This window comes from Marmota monax, unplaced genomic scaffold (genome assembly GCF_021218885.2).
Source record: "Marmota monax isolate L192 unplaced genomic scaffold, Marmota_monax_Labrador192_F-V1.1 WCK01_AAM20220418_F8-fsc00463, whole genome shotgun sequence".
Classification (NCBI taxonomy): domain Eukaryota; kingdom Metazoa; phylum Chordata; class Mammalia; order Rodentia; family Sciuridae; genus Marmota; species Marmota monax.
In genome coordinates, this window is record NW_026692818.1 from 371,159 (window position 1) to 396,786 (window position 25,628).

A 25,628-nucleotide genomic window follows, 5' to 3' on the forward strand; every position below is an offset into this window, starting at 1 on the left:
TTTTTCTCAATTTACTTCATGTCATGGTTGTTTTTTTTTTTTTTTTTATGAGCCTTTTGGGCATGGATATCACTGAAGCAACATCATGTGTGTTCAATATTTCTTTCATTGTTCAGTCATTTACTGCAATAGATTTACTTAAGCTCAAATTATCTTAAGATGTGTCAGGACCTTATAATTGAGTTCTTGTTAGAGTCTGTAAACAAGTCAAAATAACACCTGGCATTTTGCCAGGGGAATGTTAAAGTTCGTAAACAAGTCTGGATGGTGCCTGGCAAAATGCCAGAGGGAGTGGTTTGAGAAGTAACTCCAGGGAGCCATTAAGTGTGGAGATTCCTGATTGGTTGACTGCTGTATCTAGTTTATGCTAATTAGATAAGCTGTGTGGAATGTATAAATACTGCTCCTGTCCTGCAATAAACGGCTCCTACTGCTGCTGTATCAATCTACACAAGTTGTTCATCACCCCCCCGGGTTATTTTCCTGCATCTGGACGGCGGCAACTTCTGATTATTTTTCTCATGTTGCTATGATTTTTGGAGCATTTTCTTACCTTTTTGAGTTCATATGATTTTTGTGTACTTCTTCCTCTCAAACTTTTCCTTTCTGAATCTCTGCTGCACTACCAGCTCCATATCCCAATTGCTGGTCAATCTCTGGGGCCCACAGAAGACCATTTCTTATGCCAATTTCATGATTCAATTCTACTTTTACTTAGCAGTAGCAAGCACTGAGTGTGTCTTGTTGGTGGTGATGTCATATGACCCTCATGTAGCTGTGTGCTTGAGTTACACTGTCTTCATGCACCCTCAATTTTGCCAACTGTTAGCTGTGGCTTGCTGGGTAAGTGGTTTTGTAAACTCAGCATTCAATTCCCTCTTTGCCTTCTCGTTACCATTGTGTGGAAATCATCAAGTGGATCACTTCTTCTGTGAAATTCCAGCACTCCTGAAATTATCATGTGTTGATACTCATGCCAATGAGCTGACCCTCATAGTCACAACATCTATTTTTGTTCTTATATCTCTTATCCTCATTCTGACATCTTATGGTGACATTGCTTGGACTGCACTGAAGGTGCATGTTTTGGAGGAGACAGTACCAATTAATGACTGAATCTTAGTATGCTAAATGATTCTTAGGTAAAAAGCCACATCTGAAAGATCACTTTAATAAGGTATCAATAAATAATTTTGACTTTGGGTCTGTATGCATAATTAGATTTTTTTAATACATAACTTTTGTATATTTTGTTTGTAAATTAATAAATAGGAAGATGTTAATTATTTTCTGGATCATATATTACATTTGCATAAGGATAAATTTTGAAATGAACATTTACTATTAAAAGGATTATATTTTAATATTCATCATTTGCAGTAATTTGGTAATATATCTATTTGATAGAAGTATCAGAAAAGAATAATTAAATTTTTAAATAACTGACACTACACTTTTGTATAGTGTATACCTTTGTACTTTCACATATATCTCACTTGAAACAAAGATTTTGACCCTGGGCTCCACTTAAGACAGAATAAGAGATATTAACTTCTAATTCCCAGAATCGGAGGAGACTTTATCTGTAAGTAAGATCTTAACTTTATTTATTTATTGATCCAATCATTTATTTATATAAGAATGTACCTAGGGATATTTGTGTTATAATTTGGGTTATAATTAAATGTGTGCTACTGATTTTGTTGCTCAAATTGCCCCAGCTTTGTCCTCTGGAGCTATTTCGGGTTGGCTGCTATGTCCCTAGGACATGTCTTCGTTTTATTGTTGTTGTTGTTGTTATTCATCGTTAATTTTTGGTATCTTCTTAATTTCTGGTACTGCTTCTCTAGGCTTATTTTATATGTTCTTTTCCCAGGCTCAGCATCAGGCATTTCTTCAAGGATCCTTTGTTGTTTAAACTGTATAATGATGTTATGAACCGATAGCTGTGGAGGCAGAAGGGGAAGTTGGCAGAAGCAAGGGGTCCCTATCTCCTTAAACCACAGTAAGGAAGCAGCAAACAAAAGCAGAATTGAGAAGCAGGTGACAAAATATATGCTTTATGACTTCACATTACATAGTCTGCCCTAAGGGAAAACTCGTGGATGAGGTGGAAGGGGCATCAGAGAAACAAAGCAAGGGTGGTTGTGGACATTTTTTAAACTCATCAAATTAAACACTGTTTGAAAACTGTTAAAAAAAAAACAGACAAAATATAAAACACAAATGTTTCTTATAATAGCACAGACTGCTGAAAACCAAATCATGAAAAGGGAGCTGAGTAGGGAGGCCCCTGCAGCCATCATGTGGAGTCTGCAACCCATCAGTCGCCCTCTTAAATCAGCACAGTGAATTCCCATGCATGACAGCTGCACATTAAACCAGAGTTAAGCCCCTTTTCCATGGCCACTCTTAAGAATCTGCTGAGAAAGAAATTCTAGAAGGACCATTACTAACACAAATCTTGGAAACCCTCCACCCTCACTGCTAACAAGGAGAACATAGCAGGCTGAAGGGGACCTGGGCCAAGTGAGGTAGAGGTCTAATCCTGTGCAGCCTTTACAACCAAGGCAAGGGTGAAAACCTCTGTGCAGGCTTACTTGACCCAGAGGCTACAATGAAACAGCTTTAGTTCCAAAGGAAATTTTATTTACCAGACTCAGACCTCTCACACTGTGGAAAGCACCATGGGAAGCCTAGGGTGGCAGCACCATATGAGAAGGAAGCTGCCTGAATCCAGTGACAAGTAGACCTAGCAGGAAATTGCCAGAGGCTACAAAGCAAAAAGGGCTGAATACCAGCCTAGGTGTACCACAGCCTGAACTACAATAGCAACCTATAAGTGACAGGGCAATATTTTCGTACTTGCAGAACCTTGTGCCAGACTTTTTAAGCAGGCAGAATCAATACCCATTATTCATAACCTGGAGCAGTGGAAACTAAAGTCCCGGTGAATTGCCAGAAATCCTTCAGTACAGCACCTCAAAGAGTGCAGACAACAAGAGGAAAACTACTGCATCCCAGAACAACTGCAGAAAACCCACAACCAGTTGCTGGCTCACACAGACAGCTACCAGAAACTTCACTACCACAAAAGGAATCTTAGCACAGGGGAACAGGTAACACCAGTGACCCACAGCAAACACGGGGGCATATCAGAGCCTGTATCCTGAACTTCTGCCACATTATAATCAGCCAGCTCACAACACAGCATCCTCCAAGACTAGAAACATCTCTGATGTCAATTTTGAAAATATAAATAACTTCTCAGCTTGACTAATAATTGTTAATCCAATAACAACATTAGTTGAAATCTATCTTCCTATCTTTATTTCCCTGGCTGTAGTTTATACCAGCTTCTCTTAAACCCAACTCATTCTTTTTCACTGCCTGCTACTATCTCAAACAACACCAATTTATCTTTTCTGCCTTTCCACCTTAGTGTACTTTACCTGTTTATAGCTTTCTTTCTTTCCCTTGTTCCTCTCCCCAATTTGCACAAACTTTCTTCCTCCCTTCTTTTAGCACTCCTTAAAATTATAGTAAGTTTACTAAATTTAACCACTAATTTTTGAAGTACTTCAGAATTTTATTATGTTTATACCTGAATTTGAGGAACTGCAAAAAACAATTGCAATGAATTTTTGTCCTTACAAGGTTGAATAGCATGAGACTTGGCACAGAAGTTGTTGGAAACTTTTACCTCCTTTGGGACAGCGGCCATTATTGAGTGTTGGCTGAGGTGGCCTCATTGGTTCTGCCAGAGCATTTCCGTATATGTGACCTGGCTGGATTGGCATGTGCAGGCCTTTTTGAGCTTAGCCCAGGCTAATGGTTTAATCTGAAATCTGCCTAGGCGCCTTAGTGATAGTGACATAACTGCCCCTTATTGGTTCTTGCTACTGTCTCTTCTTACCCCCTCCTATCACTATAAACCTTGTCCCTGACACAATAAAGTTGAGATTGCTGCACCTCTATGGTTGACTCAACTCCCAATTTGGTGTGATTCTTGGCCAGGCTGGGTGGCAGGCTGGGTCGCGACACTCATCATCTTGCTCATCCCCGGAGACACTAGGTGGTCTAGTGTCAGAGGGCAGTTCTGACAACAAGTGATTATAGTAAATAGGGCTCAGCTGTATCTCTTAAAGTGGAGGTGATATTGGAATCAGCAGAGGTCACATGTTGAATTAAAATATCATCATCTAGATATCCATGAAAATGGCATGGTATTGGCCCCAAAACAGATATGAAGATCAATGGAAAATAATAAGAGACACAGAGACAAACCCACATAAATACAGGTATCACATACTAAATTCACCATAAATATACAGTCGAGAAAAGAGCCTCTTCAACAAATGGTTCTGGGAAAACGGGAAGTCCATATGTAGGAGAATGAAATTGGACCCTTATCTCACCCTGCACAAAACTCACACTAGAAGTGGATAAAGGACCAAGGCATTGGACCAAAAATTCTGTGTGTGCCTACTACAAGAAAATGTAGGCTTAACTCTCCATCATGTCAGCTTAGGGACCAACTTCCTCAACAAGACTCTTAAAGCACAAAAACAAAAATCAAGAACAAATGAATGGGATGGTAGCAAACTATGAGCTCAGGAATTGCCTTCCTCAATAAGATTCTTAACATGTAAAAAGTAAAATTAAAAATAAATAAATAAATAAATAAATAAACCCAATAGTGCAATCTATAAATGGGCAAAGGAACTGAACAGGCAATTCACAGAAGAAGAAATACAAATGGTCAACAAATATATGAAAAATGTTCAACACCTTTGCAATTAAAGAAATGCAAATTAAAATTACATTGAGATTCCATCTCACTCTATTCAGAATGGCAATTATAAAGAATACAAATAATAATGAATGTTAGTGAGAATGTAGGGGAAAGGGTAAACTCATACATCACTGGTAGGACTTCAAATTAGTGCAACCACTCTGGAAAGAAGTATGGAGATTCCTCAAAAAACTAGGAATGGAACCACCATTTGATCCAGCAGCCCAGTCCTTGGTATACATCCAAAAGATCTAAAATGAGCATATTACTTTGACACAGCCATATCAATGTTTATAGCAGCTCATTTCACAAAGGCTAAGCTAAGAAGATAAACTAGGTGTCCCTCAACAGATGAATGGATATAGAAAATGTGGTATATATACACAATGGAGTATTAGTAAGCTATAAATAACTATGACTTTGTGGTATTTGCTGGCAAATAATGCTGAATGAATAAGCCAGTCCCAAAAAAATCTAAGGTTGAATATTTTCTTCAGTATGAATAACTAATGCCAAATAAAGAGCAATGGATTTTTAAAAAAGAATAGAAGTAAGACCACAGGGTTAAACAAAGGGAAATGAATGGAAGGAGAAGGAATGGGATAGAGGAAGTCAGTGAAATGAATCTGACCTATCTTTCCTATATACATATATGAATATACCACAGTGCATCTCACCATGATGGGCATTCACAAAACATTACTTTTTAAGAAGTGTAAGTAAATAGCAGAAAGATTAATAAAATAAGGGGAAAGTAAGAGAGGGTAGAATGTGGGGACAGGAAGGAGAAATACTACACACACACAATTACTTTTATCTGTAGTCTTAAATTTTCTGATCAAAAAAAACACTTTTTAAAATTATTTAGGTCAGTATTATTTATATTCCATTCCTTTCAGTTTAGTTATGTCACACTTTAAATTTGTAATAACTATAAAATTAGAATAAATCCTATTTCATGTTCCTATATTATGACAATACTATAATCTATTGTTATTTACAGCTAAAAAGAACCAATAAAAACTGTGGCCAGGCAAAAAATTAAAAAAAGAAAAAAGAAAGAAAGAAATTGATGGTCAATTTTTATATGCATATTGTATGGAGTGATATTGATTCCTTGCTATTTCAGCAGACAGAGCTATATAATCTATTTATATGTACCAACTCATGTATACACATATGTATGTGATTATTTCTATTTCTGTGTGTGTGTATGTATGTGTGTGTGTGTGTGTGTAAACCTAATATCACACTATTATCTCTGACTCTAACTCTGTAAATCACAGATCACTTCAGCTGTCCTTTCTTGCTTATCTGTACTTTTCCTTATCAATAGTGAGAAACCTGTATCCTACTATCCATGATCCTCAACTTTTTTTGTTTGGTTATAGTACTTGGGGGAAACAATTTCATATGTTTTCATATGTCTCATATTTTATCATGAGAAAAGAAAAGGCAGTTTGCTAGAGTACAGTGTTTATTCACAATTACTTTTTTTCTGTATTCTTAAATTTCCTATTAAAACAACAGTTTCTGGGCTGGGGATATGGCTCAAGTGGTAGCTCCCAAACCAATAGCCAGTAGTTGTTCTTCAATTCTGTATCATTTTCAAGCACAATACAAAAAAAATATTTCCTGGAAGAGACAAGGAGTGTAATATTATAACTATTAAATATTTATCAACATATTACCATCTTTTGGTTTTGTCTACCTAGGTATTTATGGTGAATTGTTCATTAGAGAAGCCCCACTTCTAAGCTCATAGGAAAGGTCACATGACCTAAGACAGAAAGCAATTCTCTCTCACAAAGGATAGTCAACTTGGTCAAGATCATTTGACTTTACCATAAGGTAAGGAAATGTTCTAAGAAACCTAGGAACATATCAAAAAAAAAATATATGAGCCAGCTAGAAAATTTTCTCATTGACTAATCGGTGACTATTCCAGCATCAAATTTAGGATAGAATACAAATCCAAAGTTTATATTAAAATATGATGTTACATAGATAGCTAGATAATAGATGATACAATACACACACACAAACACAAATAAACCTACACACATATATACACACAGGGAAAAAGGGAAAAAAATTTAAAAAGGAGAATAAAGCCAACTATATTAGTATTCTATTGCTGCTTTCCCAAATTGCCAAAAATTTATTATTTAAAACATAAAAGTTCATTATGTTGTATTTCTATAAGAGACTAAATTAAGACTGCAGCACTGAATTCTTTCTGCCACCTTCAGGACAGAAACTATTTCCTCACTTTTCTGCTTCCAGAAGACACTTTGTTCCTGCCTCCTGGCCTCTGCCTCTATCTGTCAGCAACATAGTGTTATAGTTAAAGCTTCGTCCCAGGGTTTCATAAACTGACTTCCAGACCACTCACATATAATCGAATCAAGCCTTTATTGAAGCACACCGGTGGCAGCTGACCAGAACATAAAGCTGTTCCCCTGATCAGCCCCTAACAATTGCAAGGGCACTCCTTATAAGCCTGAAAACTGCAAAAGGGATGTTGGGGGGTCCAGCCAATGCAAGCAAGCCAGGTTACAGAAGCGGGACAGTGCAGTCAAGTGGAGGGAAGCCTAACCAATCACAGTTAGCCCAGTCACCCCAGTTACAGAAACAGAGCCCCATTACCCTAGTTACAGAAACAATACCCCATTAGGTAGTTCTGTGTTCTTAAAAGTTTCTATAGCAAAAGGAAAAGAACATCTTGCCCCAGTCATGACTCTTCTACTTGGCATGGTTGTTTTACAGGATGAAGTCATAAAACAAAATGGAGTCACATTTGCTCCTACTATCACAATAGTATCTCCTGTTCTTTCTACATTCTCCATCTTCCCCTCATAAGAATTTAGGACAGTATTTCTATTTCAAGATCCTTTATTTAACCCCTTTGTAATGTAAGTCTACATGTAATTAAATGTTTCAGTGATCAGAATGTGAATATTTTGAAAAAGCAGGAGACATTATTCATCTGACCACATCAAGAAATAAATATGTATATAATTTTATAAATTCCCATCTGGCAACCACCATAGAAATCATTGTTTCCAGGAAGGATTATAAAGAATGTTTGTTAATAGACTTGTGGCTGGTGGTTACTCCAAAAACAAAAACTCCACCTCATATCAACGTATTTTGCCACATGATAGAAATACCAAGGTAGACAAGTTAACTTTATGGTAAAAAAGTAGACACATTTTAAAGAAAGAATTGGAGTTAGTATCACTAGTGGAATAAATGAATACCATATACCTCTAATAGAAGGCAGAGGAGGACACAATAGCATCTTTGTGGTATTCCTACCCAAAATGAGGAACTTCAATGTTATCATGCATGAATAGCAAAGAAATTTATATAGAAGGATATTATGTGAAATAATTGGCCTGTAATCTTCAAAACCTTTAAGATCATAATAAACAGAGAAATACTGAGGAGTGTTCCAAATTAGAGACTGAGACAAATCTCTCATTTCTGATACTGGCTCAGGTATTTTCTGTAGCAAAATACTCTTGTGATCATCTGAAGAAAATGTGCTATAATATAGAAAACATTCTTAAATGTATGTTAACATTTTATTGTCATATATAGAGAATAATTTTTAAGTGTATGTAAATGCTATATTATTATACAGATAGCATGGAAAATACTCTCTAAAATATTTACATTGATAAAATCTGGTTAAGGTCTATGGTAAGATTTTGTGCAACTTTCACAAATTTTCTATAACCTGTTTGCAGTTATAGAATTGCAATTTGTCCTTGATGATTTATAATTGTCAGTGTATTATCTTTCAAATTACTTGATGTTGTCATAATACATGATGACTGTATCATCCCTAAAGCAAAATGGGACAGTAAAATTTCATGTCTCTGAATGTTCCCTTTCAGTTCTCCGAAACTTAGCCAAGAGAAGGGGAAAATAAGAGCAAACTTGACCACAAAATTCAGATGTATATTATATAAAGAACAATGGGTTTCTCTTTTACATATGGAGAAATAGATCAAGTTAGTGTTATCTGTAAAAAGCTACTTTCTTGCAGGTACACCAGGTCATTTTCTCCTTGGGATGCTGGTCATACCAGCAAGCTAATGCTGATGAGGTCATTGCTTCTGTGGCCTAACATAAAAAAAAAAAAAAAAAACCTTTCTCAACAGGAACAGGCCTGGAAATGAGGGTACTGTGAAAAGAATATGGCCATCAAGGAACAAAATACTGTGAAGGAGAAGAGGCATTACTTGGCAAGCATCATAGGGAATGGAGGTGCTATCTGTTAGTATGTAACCATTGACTGGACCATTAACTCATGTCTTCCAAGCTTTCCCCAACAATCATGTCACCCAAGCTGTCTCTGGACATTTGCTGTGGCCTGCCTGCAACCTACCACATTGCCCTGGCACAATTGGGCTCCAGATGATACAATGATACAATGACCAGTTACTTTTTCAGCTCCATGTTATAAAACACAGTTAGAAATCATGAATATAAGGTTATGTAAGAGAAAAAAAAAACAGATATTATCTATAATTATGTGGTGACATATTTGTGCCAATAATCCTGTCCTGCAGAGTAACAAAAAGACATAATTGAGCATAAGAAATATATTTCACATGACTATGCATTAGGTGAAGTGGAAAAATATTTGAAGAAATCTGTGTAGATGGGAGAAGGAATTTGTAGAGTATAGGCATTGTGCACTGTGAGGCTCTATTCTTATCTAGGACAACAATGACTTCAAATTTGCTTCTTAAGTTCCTTGTGGCACAGATTCTCATGTACTGTCCCAGTGGCAACTGATTAACTCTGGCTTAACATTTAGTGTTGGCAATGGGTGGCGGTGGTGGTGGGGGGTGGTTTCAGAGCTTCTAGTTTGTTTGGGGCGTTATGGATCATAAGAAAGGATCACCAAGAAAACTAAAAATCCATTATCGCACCCTGATCACATCAGTGAAAAGTGACTTAAACTCAGCCATGCCAACTATCCTATTCCCTTGAATTTTCTCATTTTCTAAGTAAGAAAATAGATAGCTATTACTCTCACCTGTGTTAAATTTTCATAAGACTCTTGTAGCTAGTGTGAAATAAACAAAACAACAGAAACAATAATATTGGTGTTATTCTTTAAGGACATTTTTGGCATATGATCTACATTGTCTGTGATCAGGACTTAGTTTCATATGTGCTATAATTAAAGCATCCAAATATTTTTTAAAAGTGTATATATTGAAAATAAAGTACAATTTTTAAGCAGAAAAGTGAGAAAGAAGAACATTATGTTAAAAAGTTGAAAATATAGATGGAATGATGTATGAAACTTGAGAAAAGAGGTCTTTCCATAACTTTCCTGCCCCAACCCCAGTGCAATGTGGAACAATTTGAACATAGCTAAAGAAGACAAGTGAGGAACCACAGTGCCTGGAGTAGCACATAAAGAAAAAAAGGACACTTTAGAAAATAGTAGGAAGGGCAGTTTCTCAGCATCTGCATCATCTTTCCTCTACACCTTTCCTCTTATCATAGAAAGATTCCCTGATACAGAAAATAGAGAGTGAAGTCAGCACCTGACTTTGGTGCAGACCTCAGCACTAGCATCCTCCCCAGTGAAACCCAGTACCAGTCATCCTCTGTGGCACCATAGTTCAGACCAGAACAAGCAGGCTTGTGCCTGTGGCCCCTATTTCCAGTGGGCCAAGAACCAGGCTACCATGGTAGGTGTCACCTCACATCTCACAATTCACTCTGTTATTATGTTTATCATGAAAAAGACAAAAGAAAGTATCAGTGAGCATGTGAAGAAATGGGAATAGTGTAAGTGCTGTTGGGAATGTAAATTAGAATGATAATTATGAAGAACTTTATCAATATTAGATGAATTTTAAAAGCCCTCAAAACTACAGCTGGCATTTGACTTTGAGATAAAATCCAAGCATTGCCAAGCTGTTACTTATATCAAATTGTCATTTACTCATTATTCTACTCCAGTTAATATAACTTAAACTCAAAGAGTGACATATAGAAAATAATCTTAAATGGATTTTGTTAATAATAATAAAGCTTGCAAAAGTTTCTGTTTTTAAAATACATTTCTTTATTTGGAAAATGTAAAGGTAACTTTCATAATGTTCTTCTTAGACATTAATACTCAAATTAGACCAAGATTTAAAAAATAATTTTCCATGCAATGGCTCTTAATCTTAAAAATATTCCAGTGTTTTCCAACATTTATTTGAAATATCCATTGTTGTCAAGTAAATTTTAGAGTCCTGTTCTCAATTGTCTCACATATTCTCTATAACAGAATATGCAGGTGTTCCAAGAATTTCCTCTACCTAACTCTTCCTAGTCTGTGATGATATTACTTGACCAGCTATATGTCACAGTTTCTAAATGTATCCACCTCCAACTCAAGTCTTACTTCTTGAAAAAATAAGGAATGTTAGATAATCCATTTGGCTATATTACTTCAGAGTCGTCTTGTTATAACTTGTAAAATTTATTTTCTTACTATTAATACAAAGATATGAAAGAATTTGGACCTGATTTCCTCCTTATATTTACCATGGGTATTAGTCCATGTTCTGTTTCTATAACAATATTCCTGAAGTTAGGGACTTATAAACAAAAAGACCTTTATTTATTTTAAAGTTTTGAAGGCTCAATAGCATGGCAATGTCATAGATCAGTTTTGATGAGGGCTTAAAAATAGGTGCCATTGTGATAGTCCATTATATGAGAATGTGAAAGACAATGTGACATGACAAGCATAGAAATTTGGGGACAGGCTTCCTTTTGTCTGACAACTTTCACAGGAATGGGCAATCAGAGTCCCATAAGAAGTATAGTAATCTCTTCCAACTTCAGAAACCATGATAATTTTATGACCTTCCAGTGTTTAACAACTCTTCATCACCACTTCACACTGCCATGCTAAGAACTGCATTCCAGTACATGAATCTATAGTGACACAAGGAAATCATATTCAAATCATAGCTATATGCAACAAAGGATAGTAATGGAGAGAAATAGTTAAGGTATTTTGCTATGTGTATACCTAAACTAAATACACAAGATAAAGTATTCTGCCTAAAAAGCAAGAAATTATAAGACATATTGTAAAGATGATTTCAATTGAGCACATTGACTTTGCATTAAAATTATTAACTGCTATTACATCAATAGTTACAAGAAATTTCTGAGTCATTTTCACTTTAAAAAGACTTTCAATTCATTTAGATTGCAATATGGAAAAATCATGTTGATATTTGGAAAATAAGATTAGATTGCATTATGGAAAAATATGTTGATATTTGGTCTTGATTTACATGGCTGTGTTCTCCAGAATTGAATACTATTTAGGTAGACTATGTTTTATTAATGTATGTTAGGAAGAACTCTGTGGCCTGATAAGAGTAGTTGTTCAATAAGTGTTGAGTGAGTAAAGTGGATGAATGGATGGATGGATGAACCATTGGTGAAGAGATGCACCATTATACTATGAATTTCAGAGTCATACAGGTTATTCTCTCCCCAATAGTCTCTTAACTGCCCCTCTTACATCTTTGTTTTGGGGGTATAGATGAGTGGATTGAGGCTAGGTGTGACAACAGTATAAAACAGAGCAATGAACTTGCCTCGGTCTTGAGAATTTTCAGTTGATGGTTGAAGATATATGCACATGACTGGAATGAAAAAGAGGGAGACCACCATAAGATGGGCTCCACATGTCCTGAAGACTTTCTGAAGTCCAGTAGTTGACTGCATCCTCAGTACTGCCCGAGCAATGGCACCATAGGAGGTGAAAATGAGGATAAGAGGTACACGAACAAAAACAGAGCTGGTGACCATGAGAGTCAACTCATTAGCATGAGTGTCAAAACAGGATAATTGCAGGATTGCTGGTACTTCACAGAAGAAGTGATCCACTTGTCGATTTCCACAGAGGGGTACCCAGAGGATAAAGAGAGAATGAAATGCTGAGTTGGTAAAACCACATACCCAAGAAGCCACAGCAAGCAAGTGACAGAATCCAGGGTGCATGAGGACAGTGTAATGCAAGGGTCTACACACAGCTGCATAACAGTCATAGGACATCACCACCAATGGGATACACTCTGTGGCTCCTAAGGCAAGGAAAAAAGGAAAGTTGAACCATGCAACCAGCATAAGAAATGGTCTTCTCTGAGCCCCAGAGGTTCACCAGCAGTTGGGGGAGAGAGCTGGTAGTGTAGCAGAGATCCAGAAAAGAGAGATTTGAGAGGAAGAAGTACATGGGAGTATGAAGATGGGAATCCAGGTAAGACAAGACGATGATGAACATGTTGCCTATCAGTGTCATTAGGTAGAATACCAAGATCAACACAAAAAGAACTACTTCTAGGTGAGGCCAATTAGAAAAACCCAACAGAATAAAATAGTCTTCAGAGGTACCATTGAAGTTTTCCATCATCATTTGTTTTCTGATACCTGCAGAAAGCAGTCACATAAACACACACACACACACACACACACACACACACACACACACATCATAAAGATATGGTTCAAGAACCAGAAGGATACATGAAGAAGGTATTTATAGGGTCTAAATTATTTCCTCACACAAAAACTTGCTAATTACAAAGTAAAAAGTGGAAGGACATGGTGGACACCCTTATAACAACATGACACTTGTCAATGTCACCAGTTTTAAGACGAAACCAACAATATGTGGCTGCTGATGTGATTCTCTGAACAATGTGCAGTGTAATTTTAGAGATATTACTACCAAAAATACAGAGCTTATTTCTAATAATGAAGACACATAACCCAAACCCAAATTGAAACTAAACATATAGTCTGTAACCTTTAAATTGTCAAGGTCAATGATGGCAATGAGAATAAGGAAGTGGTCCAAATTAAAAAAAAAAGACAAAAAACACAGGATATCTCAATAGGTGGCCATATACTTGAAAAAATAGCTATTAACAACATTATTAATACACCTGGGGAAATCTGAATATGCACTAGCAATTAGATAATATTATCCCCTTAATTAATTTACTGAATTTGATATCCACACAGAAATTATGTAAAACACTGCCCTTTTTCTTAGATAATAAACAGTGAAGTATTTAGCAGTGTCGCGACCCCCTCGCCAGCAAGGAAGACACGACACAGGATTCTTCTTTCAGCGGTTTATTCAGGCCTTAACTCTAGTCTTCTCTCAAGCGCGCGCTCTCTAGCCGCACCCACACACAGCCTAATAAAGCTTACTCAAGTCCAATCCAAAGCTGCCACGTGGGGTTTTCTCATAGGGTATTGAGGGACAGTGCACCAACTTTCCCTAATAAGGAGTTGTTTACCAAGATCTACAACGGAGACCGGCGCCATCTTCTAATGGCGGCAATGGTCTACAAACACGGCTCACCACATAGCAGTAAATACCACATCTTCCAAGTACTCCAGTAGAGATTATATATCATAGACTGATAGAGAGATAAATGGATAGACAGATGATCAATAGATAATTGAAAATAAGATACAAAGCTAGAGGTAAAACAACATGTTAATATGAAAATGTAGTCTGATTAAAAGAAAAATGTAGTGCTTTGTTCTATTTATGTCAGTTTGAAATACTACTGAGTAAAGAGTTATATAAAGAAATCATACTCAGTTTTTAAATTTTATATGTCATAACTTTTAAACTATTGACTTTTCATATATTTTAGAGATATATCTGAGTAATGGTAATTGAAGATTAGAATGCCTGATCTACTGAGGGAAGACAATTTTCATGGAACAAATCATCTTTATTAATAAGTGACTTTAGTTTTCAGCATTTTTAGTTTACTGCCACTTATCTGGTTATATCACTGAATTCCTATTCAGGTAATCATACATATGGAAGAAATACATGATGAAGAATATCAAATTTAATGGTGATTTGAGTATGCTTACACAGAGTAAAATATATTTAGATTCAATTAGATACACTTATAGAACTTTGAGAAGAACCTTTCTTCTGATTCAATTACTTCCACTCAAAGCACTAAATGAAAATACATTTTTGAATTGAGATAGCAACAAAATGGCACATAGTCACATACACATCATCTCAGAGTGTTAAACATTTACAAAAGCTAGAAATTTGGAGCAAGAGTGTTAGAATAACCAGACACATTAGCCCAGGCCTCTAAATCCCAGTGATTTAGGAGGCTGAGGCAGGAGGATCACAAGTTCAAAGACAGCTTCAATAACTTAGTGAGGCCTTAAGCAACTCAGTGAGACCCTGTCTCTAAATAAAATATAAAAGGGGTGGGAGGTGGGTGGGCTGGGGATGTGGCTCAGTGGCTAAGTGCCCTGGATTCAATCCCTAGTAACTCCTCATGCCAAAAAAAAAAAAATGTTAGAATGATTCCTGAAGAATATGTTACTGTAAAAAAATTAAAAGAGAAAATTTTAGAAAGATAAATATTCAGTGAAAAAAATCTAGAATAAAATAAAGGTGTGAGGAGCAGGACACTGAAGAAGAACCTGATACCAGAGTTGGGAGTGTGTGAATCTCAAAGCTGAGAAGAATGAAGCACTGGGCCTGAGGAGGTTTTCTACATGAATGACTTTTTCTCTAGGACAAAAACTCACACAATATTTAAATCTTCAGCATAGGCTTTAACTCTTACATATGTTTATTTCTCATTTAAAGAAGAATGGTTTATATTTAATGAAACTGGTAAATAGGTTTTTTTTTTTCATAATATGCTGCACCTAGTGAATCTTGTTTTTGTTAAAAATAAACTAAATTTCACAAAGTTATGAATCTTTTTAAATTTTTTTAGTTGTAAATGCATCTTTTACTTTATTTATTATTTATATGAGGTGCTAAGGATCAAACCCTGGACCTCACACATGCCAGGCATATGCTCTACCACTGCGCCACAACTCCAGTCCCACAAAGTTATGAATCTTAAGTGAATCTTTTTTAATTTGTCATTTTTTAGTTTTTTTATCAGAAAGATTAGTACTGTTTTTTGTTACATAGTTACTGTGACAATTCATACTAACCCAGGGTTTAAATATCCCTTTTGCTCCCTGAATCCTTCCCCTTCTCCAATTTTGCCACATCCTTCAGTTCTCCTCACATGGACAATTTTTTTTTCTCTCACACTTCTCAAGTAACTATGACAGGAAAAGAAAGAAATCACAGTAGAGCCACTCCTGATTTCCTGGTTTGGGGGTCTCTTAGATGCTCATATTTTTAAAATTCAACTCTTGTAAAAGATGTCAGGAGCACCTACTGGATTGAATATAAACAGGAAAATCAGGAACTATTTGTTACCAAAAGTGCAAGACCAATTCAGACCTCATAGTTCTTAATGATATTATTAAGGTAAAAAATAACTAACTGGTTGTTATCCTAATCCTTTCATCCTTTCAGGATAGCCTAGTCATGCTATTTTAAAAATGACTTTTCTTAAAACCTACAGCTGAATAATAAAAAAAAAAACACTAAAGAGTAAACCATGAAGATTCCTTCACTTGGACATCACTGCCAGTTGAGGAATGATAAAATGATATTTTCCAAGATATTTAAAAGAGATATTTTCCCAAACCTTATACTTCTTGTGATGGAGTTGTAATTTTCTCCTTTTTTTTCTGCAATTGTCTCCATGACCTAATGGATTAACAAGAACTAAGTGGGAGCTATGTGGGAGCTAACTTTATAGCATATTAAAGAAAGGGATATGAAGTAAAACAGCTGCAAATAGTAAAAAGGCACAAATTTAATGATTTCATTTTCTTCTTTGTAGAAAATATTAAATAAAGACCTTACCAAAAGTTAGTTTTGTGAACTGAGGATTAATTCTATGTATAGGAGTCAGCATTGTCAAAGGGAAAGCGGTTGCTTTTCCCAATCCCTTTATCACTGGCTGACATTTTAATCATGATCATATTATTCTTTCATACTCTTATCTAGTACTTAAGTGATATCTCAGCAACACCTTTTAATTCCGTCCTCCTTGTGTCTGTCCACATTCCCTGTATGTTGTCTTCCCTATCTATTCCTCATCAAGTATGAAGGATATGGTCACTAGCATTGTTCTTGAAATCAGAAGCATAAGTGGGTACCTAGACCTTAAGTTCTAATCTGCTATCCTAATTTAGTAAAGCAGAATCTTATAGCAATTGTGATTATTACTGCTACAGAAGAGAGGCCTGAATCTACTAAACATATTTTTTGTGTCCAGAAGGAGAAATTCTTTAGAGCCATCATTGTATCAGGGGATGGACACTTACCTTAGAGCAATAGGGGCCTGTGAAACAAATGATAAATGTGACATGTTTTCCTCAATTGGGGCCATTGGGATTGTAAGTCCCAAAGTGTCAATTAATGCTCTTGAAGGAGTTATACTTGCTAGGCCCATTTCTCAGGAATGATTTTGGTGTGATTACTACAATCTTTTATCCACCAGGGTATAATTATGATCACCAATCATGAACTTGTAACCCAAACATTTCTCAGAACAATGATTTAATCTGTGTTTACCTGGAAGCAAATGCATTGTCTTGAATCACCACAAATTTCTTTCCCACTTCCTCATCAGGTTAAGGGCTACATTTGAAGGACAGCAATATAAGTATCTTTTGTTGATATAACTCTAGATCCAAATGGTATTCTAATTATTTATCAATAAAAAACTTGGGGAATGAAGATGGAGGAAATGAGCTAGGCAGTGATTCCAGAAACTCCTCAGAACAGAGAAAGGAGGCAGTGAAGGAAAAACAGAGTTGAGAAGTAGGTGACAAAATAAATGCTCCAAGTCTTGATATGAAAAAGTCTGAGACCTGGAGAAAATTGAAGTTCAGTTATCAGAGTAGAAAATAAGCACAGTGGTTACTTACCCCAAATTTGAAACAGGATGGTGGATGGAGGAAGGGACAACAGAGAAAAAAAAAGCAGGGAAAATCTCCTAAGTTCACCCATTTAAAAACATTTGAAAAGACAGACAAAAATTTAAAGTGTGTCAAGAATAACAGTGTCACTAGCAGAAGCCACTTACATTGGGACTGCTTAAGAATCTGGCCTGAATCAGTTGGTGGGAGATTCATAACAACTAGAGAATTGGCTCATGTGTCCCAGAAACTCTGGAGATAGTGACAGTCAAAGAATAATGGACATCTGCTAAATGTCCAGATCCTAATAAAATACAAACCAAGATTCAACAAGAATTCTTTTAAATTTGGCATGATTTACTATAAATAACTCTAATTTCAACTTTGATTATAAAAGTAACTCTTTTTTAATATAAACGACAGCTCTTATCTCAATAGTCAACATTGTACTTCCAACCAATGTACATGTATTTTATCTAATAGTTTATAACATTAATTGGAATCAATCTTTCTATGTTTACTTTCCTAGAACTAATTTATACTAACTCCTCTTGCCACTATTCATCCTCAAGCACTATCTGTTATTACCTCAAATAACCGCCATCCATGTCTCCTTTCTTATTGTGAATTATTCTTTTTATTCTCTCTCTCTCACTCCTTTTTGCACAGTCCTTCTTCTCCACCTCCCTCACTTTAGCCCTCATTTAATGTTCTAGCAAGTTCACTGAATTTAATAACTAAATTTTGATGTATTCCAGACCTTTACTACAAGCTTATACTTGTACTTGAGAAATTGTGGAGAACAATACCAAGGTTTTTGATACTCATAGGGTTGAATAGTATAAGGCTTGGCTCTGAAATGATTATAGCAAATGGGGTTCAGTGGCATCTCTTAAAGGGAGAATACATCACTTGGAGAATTAACAATAGGTTACTGAATGATCAGTGGGTTATAGAAGACATCAAGGAGGAAATTAAAAAATTCTTAGAGATTAATGAAAACACTGACACAACATATCGGAATCTATGGGACACATTGAAAGCAGTTCTAAGAGGAAAATTCATTGCTTGGAGTTCATTCCTTAAAAAACGAAAAAACCAACAAATAAATGATCTCATACTTCATCTCAAAATCCTAGAAAAAGAAGAGCAAAACAACAGCAAAAGAAGTAGAAGGCAAGAAATAATTAAAATCAGAGCTGAAATTAATGAAATCAAAACAAAAGAAACAATTGAAAAAATTGACAAAACTAAAAGTTGGTTCTTTGAAAAAATAAACAAAATCAACAGACCCTTAGCCATGCTAGCGAAGAGAAGAAGAGAGAGAACTCAAATTACTAGCATACGGGATGAAAAAGGCAATATCACAACAGACACCTCAGATATACAGAAGATAATCAAAAATTATTTTGAATCCTTATACTCCAATAAATTAGAAGATAGTGAAGGCATCGATAAATTTCTTAAGTCATATGATCTGCCCAGATTGAGTCAGGAGGATATAGACAACCTAAACAGACCAATATCAATTGAGGAAATAGAAGAAACCATCAAAAGACTACCAACTAAGAAAAGCCCAGGACCGGATGGGTATAGAGCAGAGTTTTACAAAACCTTTAAAGAGGAACTAATACCAATACTTTTCAAGCTACTTCAGGAAATAGAAAAAGAGGGAGAACTTCCAAATTCATTCTACAAGGCCAACATCACCCTGATACCTAAACCAGACAAAGACACTTCAAAGAAAGAAAACTACAGACCAATATCTCTAATGAACCTAGATGCAAAAATCCTCAATAAAATTCTGGCGAATCGGATACAAAAACATATCAAAAAAATTGTGCACCATGATCAAGTAGGATTCATCCCTGGGATGCAAGGCTGGTTCAATATACGGAAATCAATAAATGTTATTCACCATATCAATAGACTTAAAAATAAGAACCATATGATCATCTCGATAGATGCGGAAAAAGCATTCGACAAAGTACAGCATCCCTTTATGTTCAAAACTCTAGAAAAACTAGGGATAACAGGAACATACCTCAATATTGTAAAAGCAATCTATGCTAAGCCTCAGGCTAGCATCATTCTGAATGGAGAAAAACTGAAGGCATTCCCTCTAAAATCTGGAACAAGACAGGGATGCCCTCTCTCTCCACTTCTGTACAACATAGTTCTCGAAACACTGGCCAGAGCAATTAGACAGACGAAAGAAATTAAAGGCATAAAAATAGGAAAAGAAGAACTTAAATTATCACTATTTGCAGGTGACATGATTCTATACCTAGCAGACCCAAAAGGGTCTACAAAGAAACTATTAGAGCTAAGAAATGAATTCAGCAAAGTGGCAGGATATAAAATCAACACGCATAAATCAAAGGCATTCCTGTATATCAGTGACAAATCCTCTGAAATGGAAATGAGGACAACCACTCCATTCACAATATCTTCAAAAAAAAATAAAATACTTGGGAATCAACCTAACAAAAGAGGTGAAAGACTTATACAATGAAAACTCCAGAACCCTAAAGAGAGAAATAGAAGAAGATCTTAGAAGATGGAAAAATATACCCTGTTCATGGATAGGCAGAACTAACATCATCAAAATGGCGATATTACCAAAAGTTCTCTATAGGTTTAATGCAATGCCATTCAAAATCCCAACGGCATTTCTTGTAGAAATAGAGAAAGCAATCATGAAATTCATATGGAAAAATAAAAGACCCAGAATAGCAAAAACAATGCTAAGCAGGAAGTGTGAATCAGGCGGTATAGCGATACCAGACTTCAAACTATACTACAGAGCAATAGTAACAAAAACAGCATGGTACTGGTACCAAAACAGGCGGGTGGACCAATGGTACAGAATAGAGGACACAGAAACCAATCCACAAAACTACAACTACCTTATATTTGATAAAGGGGCTAAAAGCATGCAATGGAGGAAGGATAGCATCTTCAACAAATGGTGCTGGGAAAACTGGAAATCCATATGCAACAAAATGAAACTGAATCCCTTTCTCTCGCCATGCACAAAAGTGAATTCAAAATGGATCAAGGAGCTTGATATCAAATCAGAGACATGCCTTCTGATAGAAGAAAAAGTTGGCTACGATCTACAGTCGGTGGGGTCGGGCTCCAAATTCCTCAATAGGACACCCATAGCACAAAAGTTAATAACTAGAATCAACAAATGGGACTTACTCAAACTAAAAAGTTTTTTCTCAGCAAAAGAAACAATAAGAGAGGTAAATAGAGAGCCTACATCCTGGGAACAAATCTTTACTCCTCACACTTCAGATAGAGCCCTAATATCCAGAGTATACAAAGAACTCCAAAAATTAGACAATAAGATAACAAACAAGCCAATCAACAAATGGGCCAAGGACATGAACAGACACTTCTCAGAGGAGGACATACAATCAATCAACAAGTACATGAAAAAATGCCCACCATCTCTAGCTGTCAGAGAAATGCAAATCAAAACCACCCTAAGATACCATCTCACTCCAGTTAGATTGGCAGCCATCATGAAGTCAAACAACAGCAAGTGCTGGCGAGGATGTGGGGAAAATGGTACACTTGTACATTGCTGGTGGGACTGCAAATTGGTGCAGCCAATTTGGAAAGCAGTATGGAGATTTCTTGGAAAGCTGGGAATGGAGCCACCATTTGACCCAGCTATTCCCCTTCTTGGTCTATTCCCTAAAGACCTAAAAAGATCATGCTACTGGGACACTGCTACATCGATGTTCGTAGCAGCACAATTCACAATAGCAAGACTGTGGAACCAACCTAGATGCCCTTCAATAGATGAATGGATAAAAAAATGTGGCATTTATACACAATGGAGTATTACTCTGCATTAAAAAATGACAAAATCATAGAATTTACAGGGAAATGGATGGCATTAGAGCAGATTATGCTAAGTGAAGCTAGCCAATCCCTAAAAAACAAATGCCAAATGTCCTCTTTGATATAAGGAGAGTAACTAAGAACAGAGTAGGGTCGAAGAGCATGAGAAGAAGATTAAAATTAAACAGGGATGAGAGGTGGGAGGGAAAGGGAGAGAGAAGGGAAATTGCATGGAAATGGAAGGAGACCCTCATTGTTATACAAAAGTACATACAAGAGGAAGTGAGGGGAAAGGGAAAAATAATACAAGGGGGAGAAATGAAGGACAGTAGAGGGGGTAGAGAGAGAAGAGGGGAGGGGAGGGGAGGGGAGGGGGGATAGTAGAGGATAGGAAAGGCAGCAGAACACAACAGACACTAGTATGGCAATATGTAAATCAATGGATGTGTAACTGATGTAATTCTGCAATCTGTATATGGGGTAAAAATGGGAGCTCATAACCCACTTGAATCAAAGTGTGAAATATGATATATCAAGAACTATGTAATGTTTTGAACAGCCAACAATAAAAAATTAAAAAATAAAAATAAAAAAAAATAAAATGTACTATGAGCTAAAAGAAAATGCAAGGAGTAAAGTTAGAAAGAAAATACAGGAAGTAAATGTATTCACAATAAAAAAGAGAGAGAAATTCTGTAAAAGAACCAAACAGAAATCCTGGAAATTAAAAACTGAATAAACCAAACTAAAAATGCAGCTGGACACAGTTGAACATGCCTCTAATCCCAGTGGCTTGGAAGACTGAGGCAGGAGGATTGCAAGTTCAAAGCCACCCTGTACAACATAGTGAGGCCCTAGGTAACTAGCAAGACCCTCTCTTAAAATAAAAAGTTAAAAAGGCCTGAGGATGTTGCTCAGTGGTTAAACACCACTGAGTTCAAATCCTAATTACTAAAAAAAATCCAGTGGAAATCATCTCCAATATTTTAGACTACTTTAAACATATATTTTTCAAGGCCTTGAAGACAAAGTACATGATCCTGAAAATAAAGTTGGCCATAAAGAAAATATGTTAAGAGATCATCATCATCATCATCATCATCATCATCATCATCATCATCATCTTAGAAGTATATGGGAATAGTGATACAAGATATGAGAATCTTTTTTAATAATATGAATGTAGTTCTAGGAGGAAAGTTTATATCATTGAATTTATATACCAAAAGAATAGAAAGATACTAAACAAATAATCTCATATTACATCTCAAGGCTCTAGAAAATAAAGTTGACCAGAAAGAAAATACCAAAAACTTCAAGAATTCTGAGATTACATCAAGAAACCAAATTTAAGAATCACCTGGCTAGATGAAGGCTCTAAAGTAAAAGCTAAGAGGATGCACAATTTTTTCAATGAAATATCAGCAAAGTTAGTCAGAAGCATATGGGCCTCCAAATAATCATAATATATTCACTCTAGGACACATTATAATGAAAATATTTAACATACAGGATAAGGATAGTTTTGATAAAATTTTAAAAGCTGAAAGGAAAAAAAATGACTGGTCACATTTAGAGGTAAACCATTCCAGATCTCAATTGATTTCTCCACAGACCTTAAAAGCTCAAAGGGCTTGGAATAATATACACCAAGCTTTGAAAGAAAATGGATGCCAACAAAGAATACTATATTCAGCAACATTAAGCTGTAGAATTTTAGATGAAATTGAAACCTTCCATAATAACCATACGCTAAAGTAATTCATAACCAGAAACCTGTACTACAAGTAATACCCAATAAAATATTTTAGGAAGAAAAAATAAGAAATAAAAATGAAAACCAGAATAGAGAGGAATTACACTAAAAGAATAGATATTTAATATAGAATCAAGTCCAATTTAAAGATTAAAAATAAATCAAAATGGCAGGAAATAAAAATCATTTCTCAATAATAACATTGAATATAAATGGTCTAAAATCTTCAATCAAAAGACATAGGTTGGCAGATAGGATTAAAAAACAAGACCCAGCTATATGCTGTCTGCAAGAAACTTACCTGATAGGCAAACTGAAGGTGAACAAATGGGAAAAAAACAAAGCATGCAAATGGTACTCATAACCAAGCAGAGTTAGCTATTCTTATTTCAGATAAATTTGACCTTGAGCCAAAAATAATCAGAATAGACAAAGAAGGTCAATTCATGTTACTTAAGGAAATCATTAATCCACAAGATATAATAACCATAATATTTATGCCCCAAATAAAAGAGCACCTATGCATATCAATTAAATCCTTCTGAATATTAATAATCAAATAGGCCACAAAAATAATACTGGGTGGCTTTAACACATCTCTCTTACCACTGGATAGATCACTGAGACACAAACTAACTGAAGATTCTACAAAACAAAAAAAAATATAATCAATAATATTCACCTAAAACACTTCACATGGGGGATACTTCACATTCAAACCATAACAAATGGATAGTAGAAGAAATCAAGGGAGAAATAATGTTAGAAGTATATAGGAATAGTGATACAAAATATGAAAATCTTTGGGACAATTGAATGTATTTCCAAGAGGAAAGCTTATACCACTGAATTTATATACCAAAAGAATAGAAAGCTACCAAAAAATCATCTCATATTACATCTCAAGGCTCTAAAAAAGCTGAAAAAAACCACACCAAAATCAGTAGAATACAGAAAATAGTATAAATCAGAAACAAAAATCAATGAAATTGAAATGCAAAAAAACTATAAAATATCAACAAAATGAAGAGTTGGTTTTTTGAGAGGATAAAAAAATTGATAAACTGTTGGCTAAACCCACAAAATAAAGAGGAAAAAAACTCAAATTAATAAAATACAAAATGAAAAGGGAAAATGTCACCACAGACACTACTAAAATCCAGTGGATCATCGGAAACTATTTTGAAAATTTATATTCCAATAAGCTAGAGAAGCCTGAAGATATTGACAAATTCCTAGAGACTTATGTTCTACTTAAATGGAAACACAGGATATAGAAAACTTAAACAGATGAACATCAAGTAATAAAATTGAAGAAGTTACCAAAAGCTTTCCAACAAAGACAAGCATAGAACTGGATGGGTTATCAGCTGAATTCTACCAGACCTTAAAAGAAGAAACAATAACAACACTCTTCAAATTATTCCATGAAATAGAAAAGGAGGGACCTCTGTGAAGTTCATTTTACAAAGCTGGTAGCACCTTGATAGTGAAAACAAAGACTCATAAACAAAGAAAACTTCAGACCAACGTTCTTGATAAACATATGCATAAATTATAGATATAGTTAATGTACCTTTATTTTATTTATTTATGTGTGGTGGTGAGAATCAAACCCAGTGCCTCAAATTTTAGGAGCACTCTACCACTAAGCTACAACCCCAGCCTTGCATAATTATTTTAAATAAAATATTGACAAACTACATACAAAACACATTAAAAAGACAGTACACCATGATCAAGTGGGTTCCATCCACTTGATGAAGTTAGGTTCAACATACAGAAATCAATAAATGTAATTCACCACATAAATATAGTCAAGGTCAACAATCACATAATTATCTCAATAGATGCAAAGGAAACACTTGACAAATATGGACACATTTATGTTTAAAACACTAAAAAAACTTGAGATAGAAGGAACTTAACATTGTGAAGTCTATATATGACAAACCCAAGGCCAACATTTTTACTGAATGAAGAAAAACTGAAAGCATTTCCTCTAAATACAGGAAAAAGATAAAGATGCCAATTTTCAACACTTCTTTCAACATAGTTCTTGAAACTCTGCCAGAATAATCAGGCAAGAGAAAAAAAATAAAATGATACAAATAGGAATGTGATTGAGCTATCTGTTTGCTGATGACATGATCAGGTAATTGTAAGATCCAAAAATACACCAGAAGACTTCTGGAGTTCATAAATGAGTTGTGCAAAGTAGCATGATACAAGATCAACAGCAATAAATCAATCATTTACCTAAACTCCAATAACAAATCTGGCAAATAAAGGCCATTCACAATAGCCTCAAAATAATATATGGGAATCAATGAA

At 35.4% G+C, this 25,628-nt stretch overlaps 1 protein-coding gene and 1 pseudogene across 1 annotated transcript; one reads left to right on the forward strand and one right to left on the reverse strand.

The window, feature by feature from the left end:
• Positions 1–573: 573 nt before the first annotated feature.
• Positions 574–1,116, forward strand: LOC124095349 (olfactory receptor 2J3-like; the record flags this gene model as incomplete). Its single annotated transcript, XM_046448470.1, has 1 exon — positions 574–1,116. A coding segment is annotated over one exon (543 nt), but the record flags the coding sequence as incomplete, so codon positions are not given.
• An 11,210-nt stretch (positions 1,117–12,326) lies between these two features.
• On the reverse strand, positions 12,327–13,256 carry LOC124095350 (olfactory receptor 2J3-like; annotated as a pseudogene).
• Between the last annotated feature and the right edge of the window lie 12,372 nt (positions 13,257–25,628).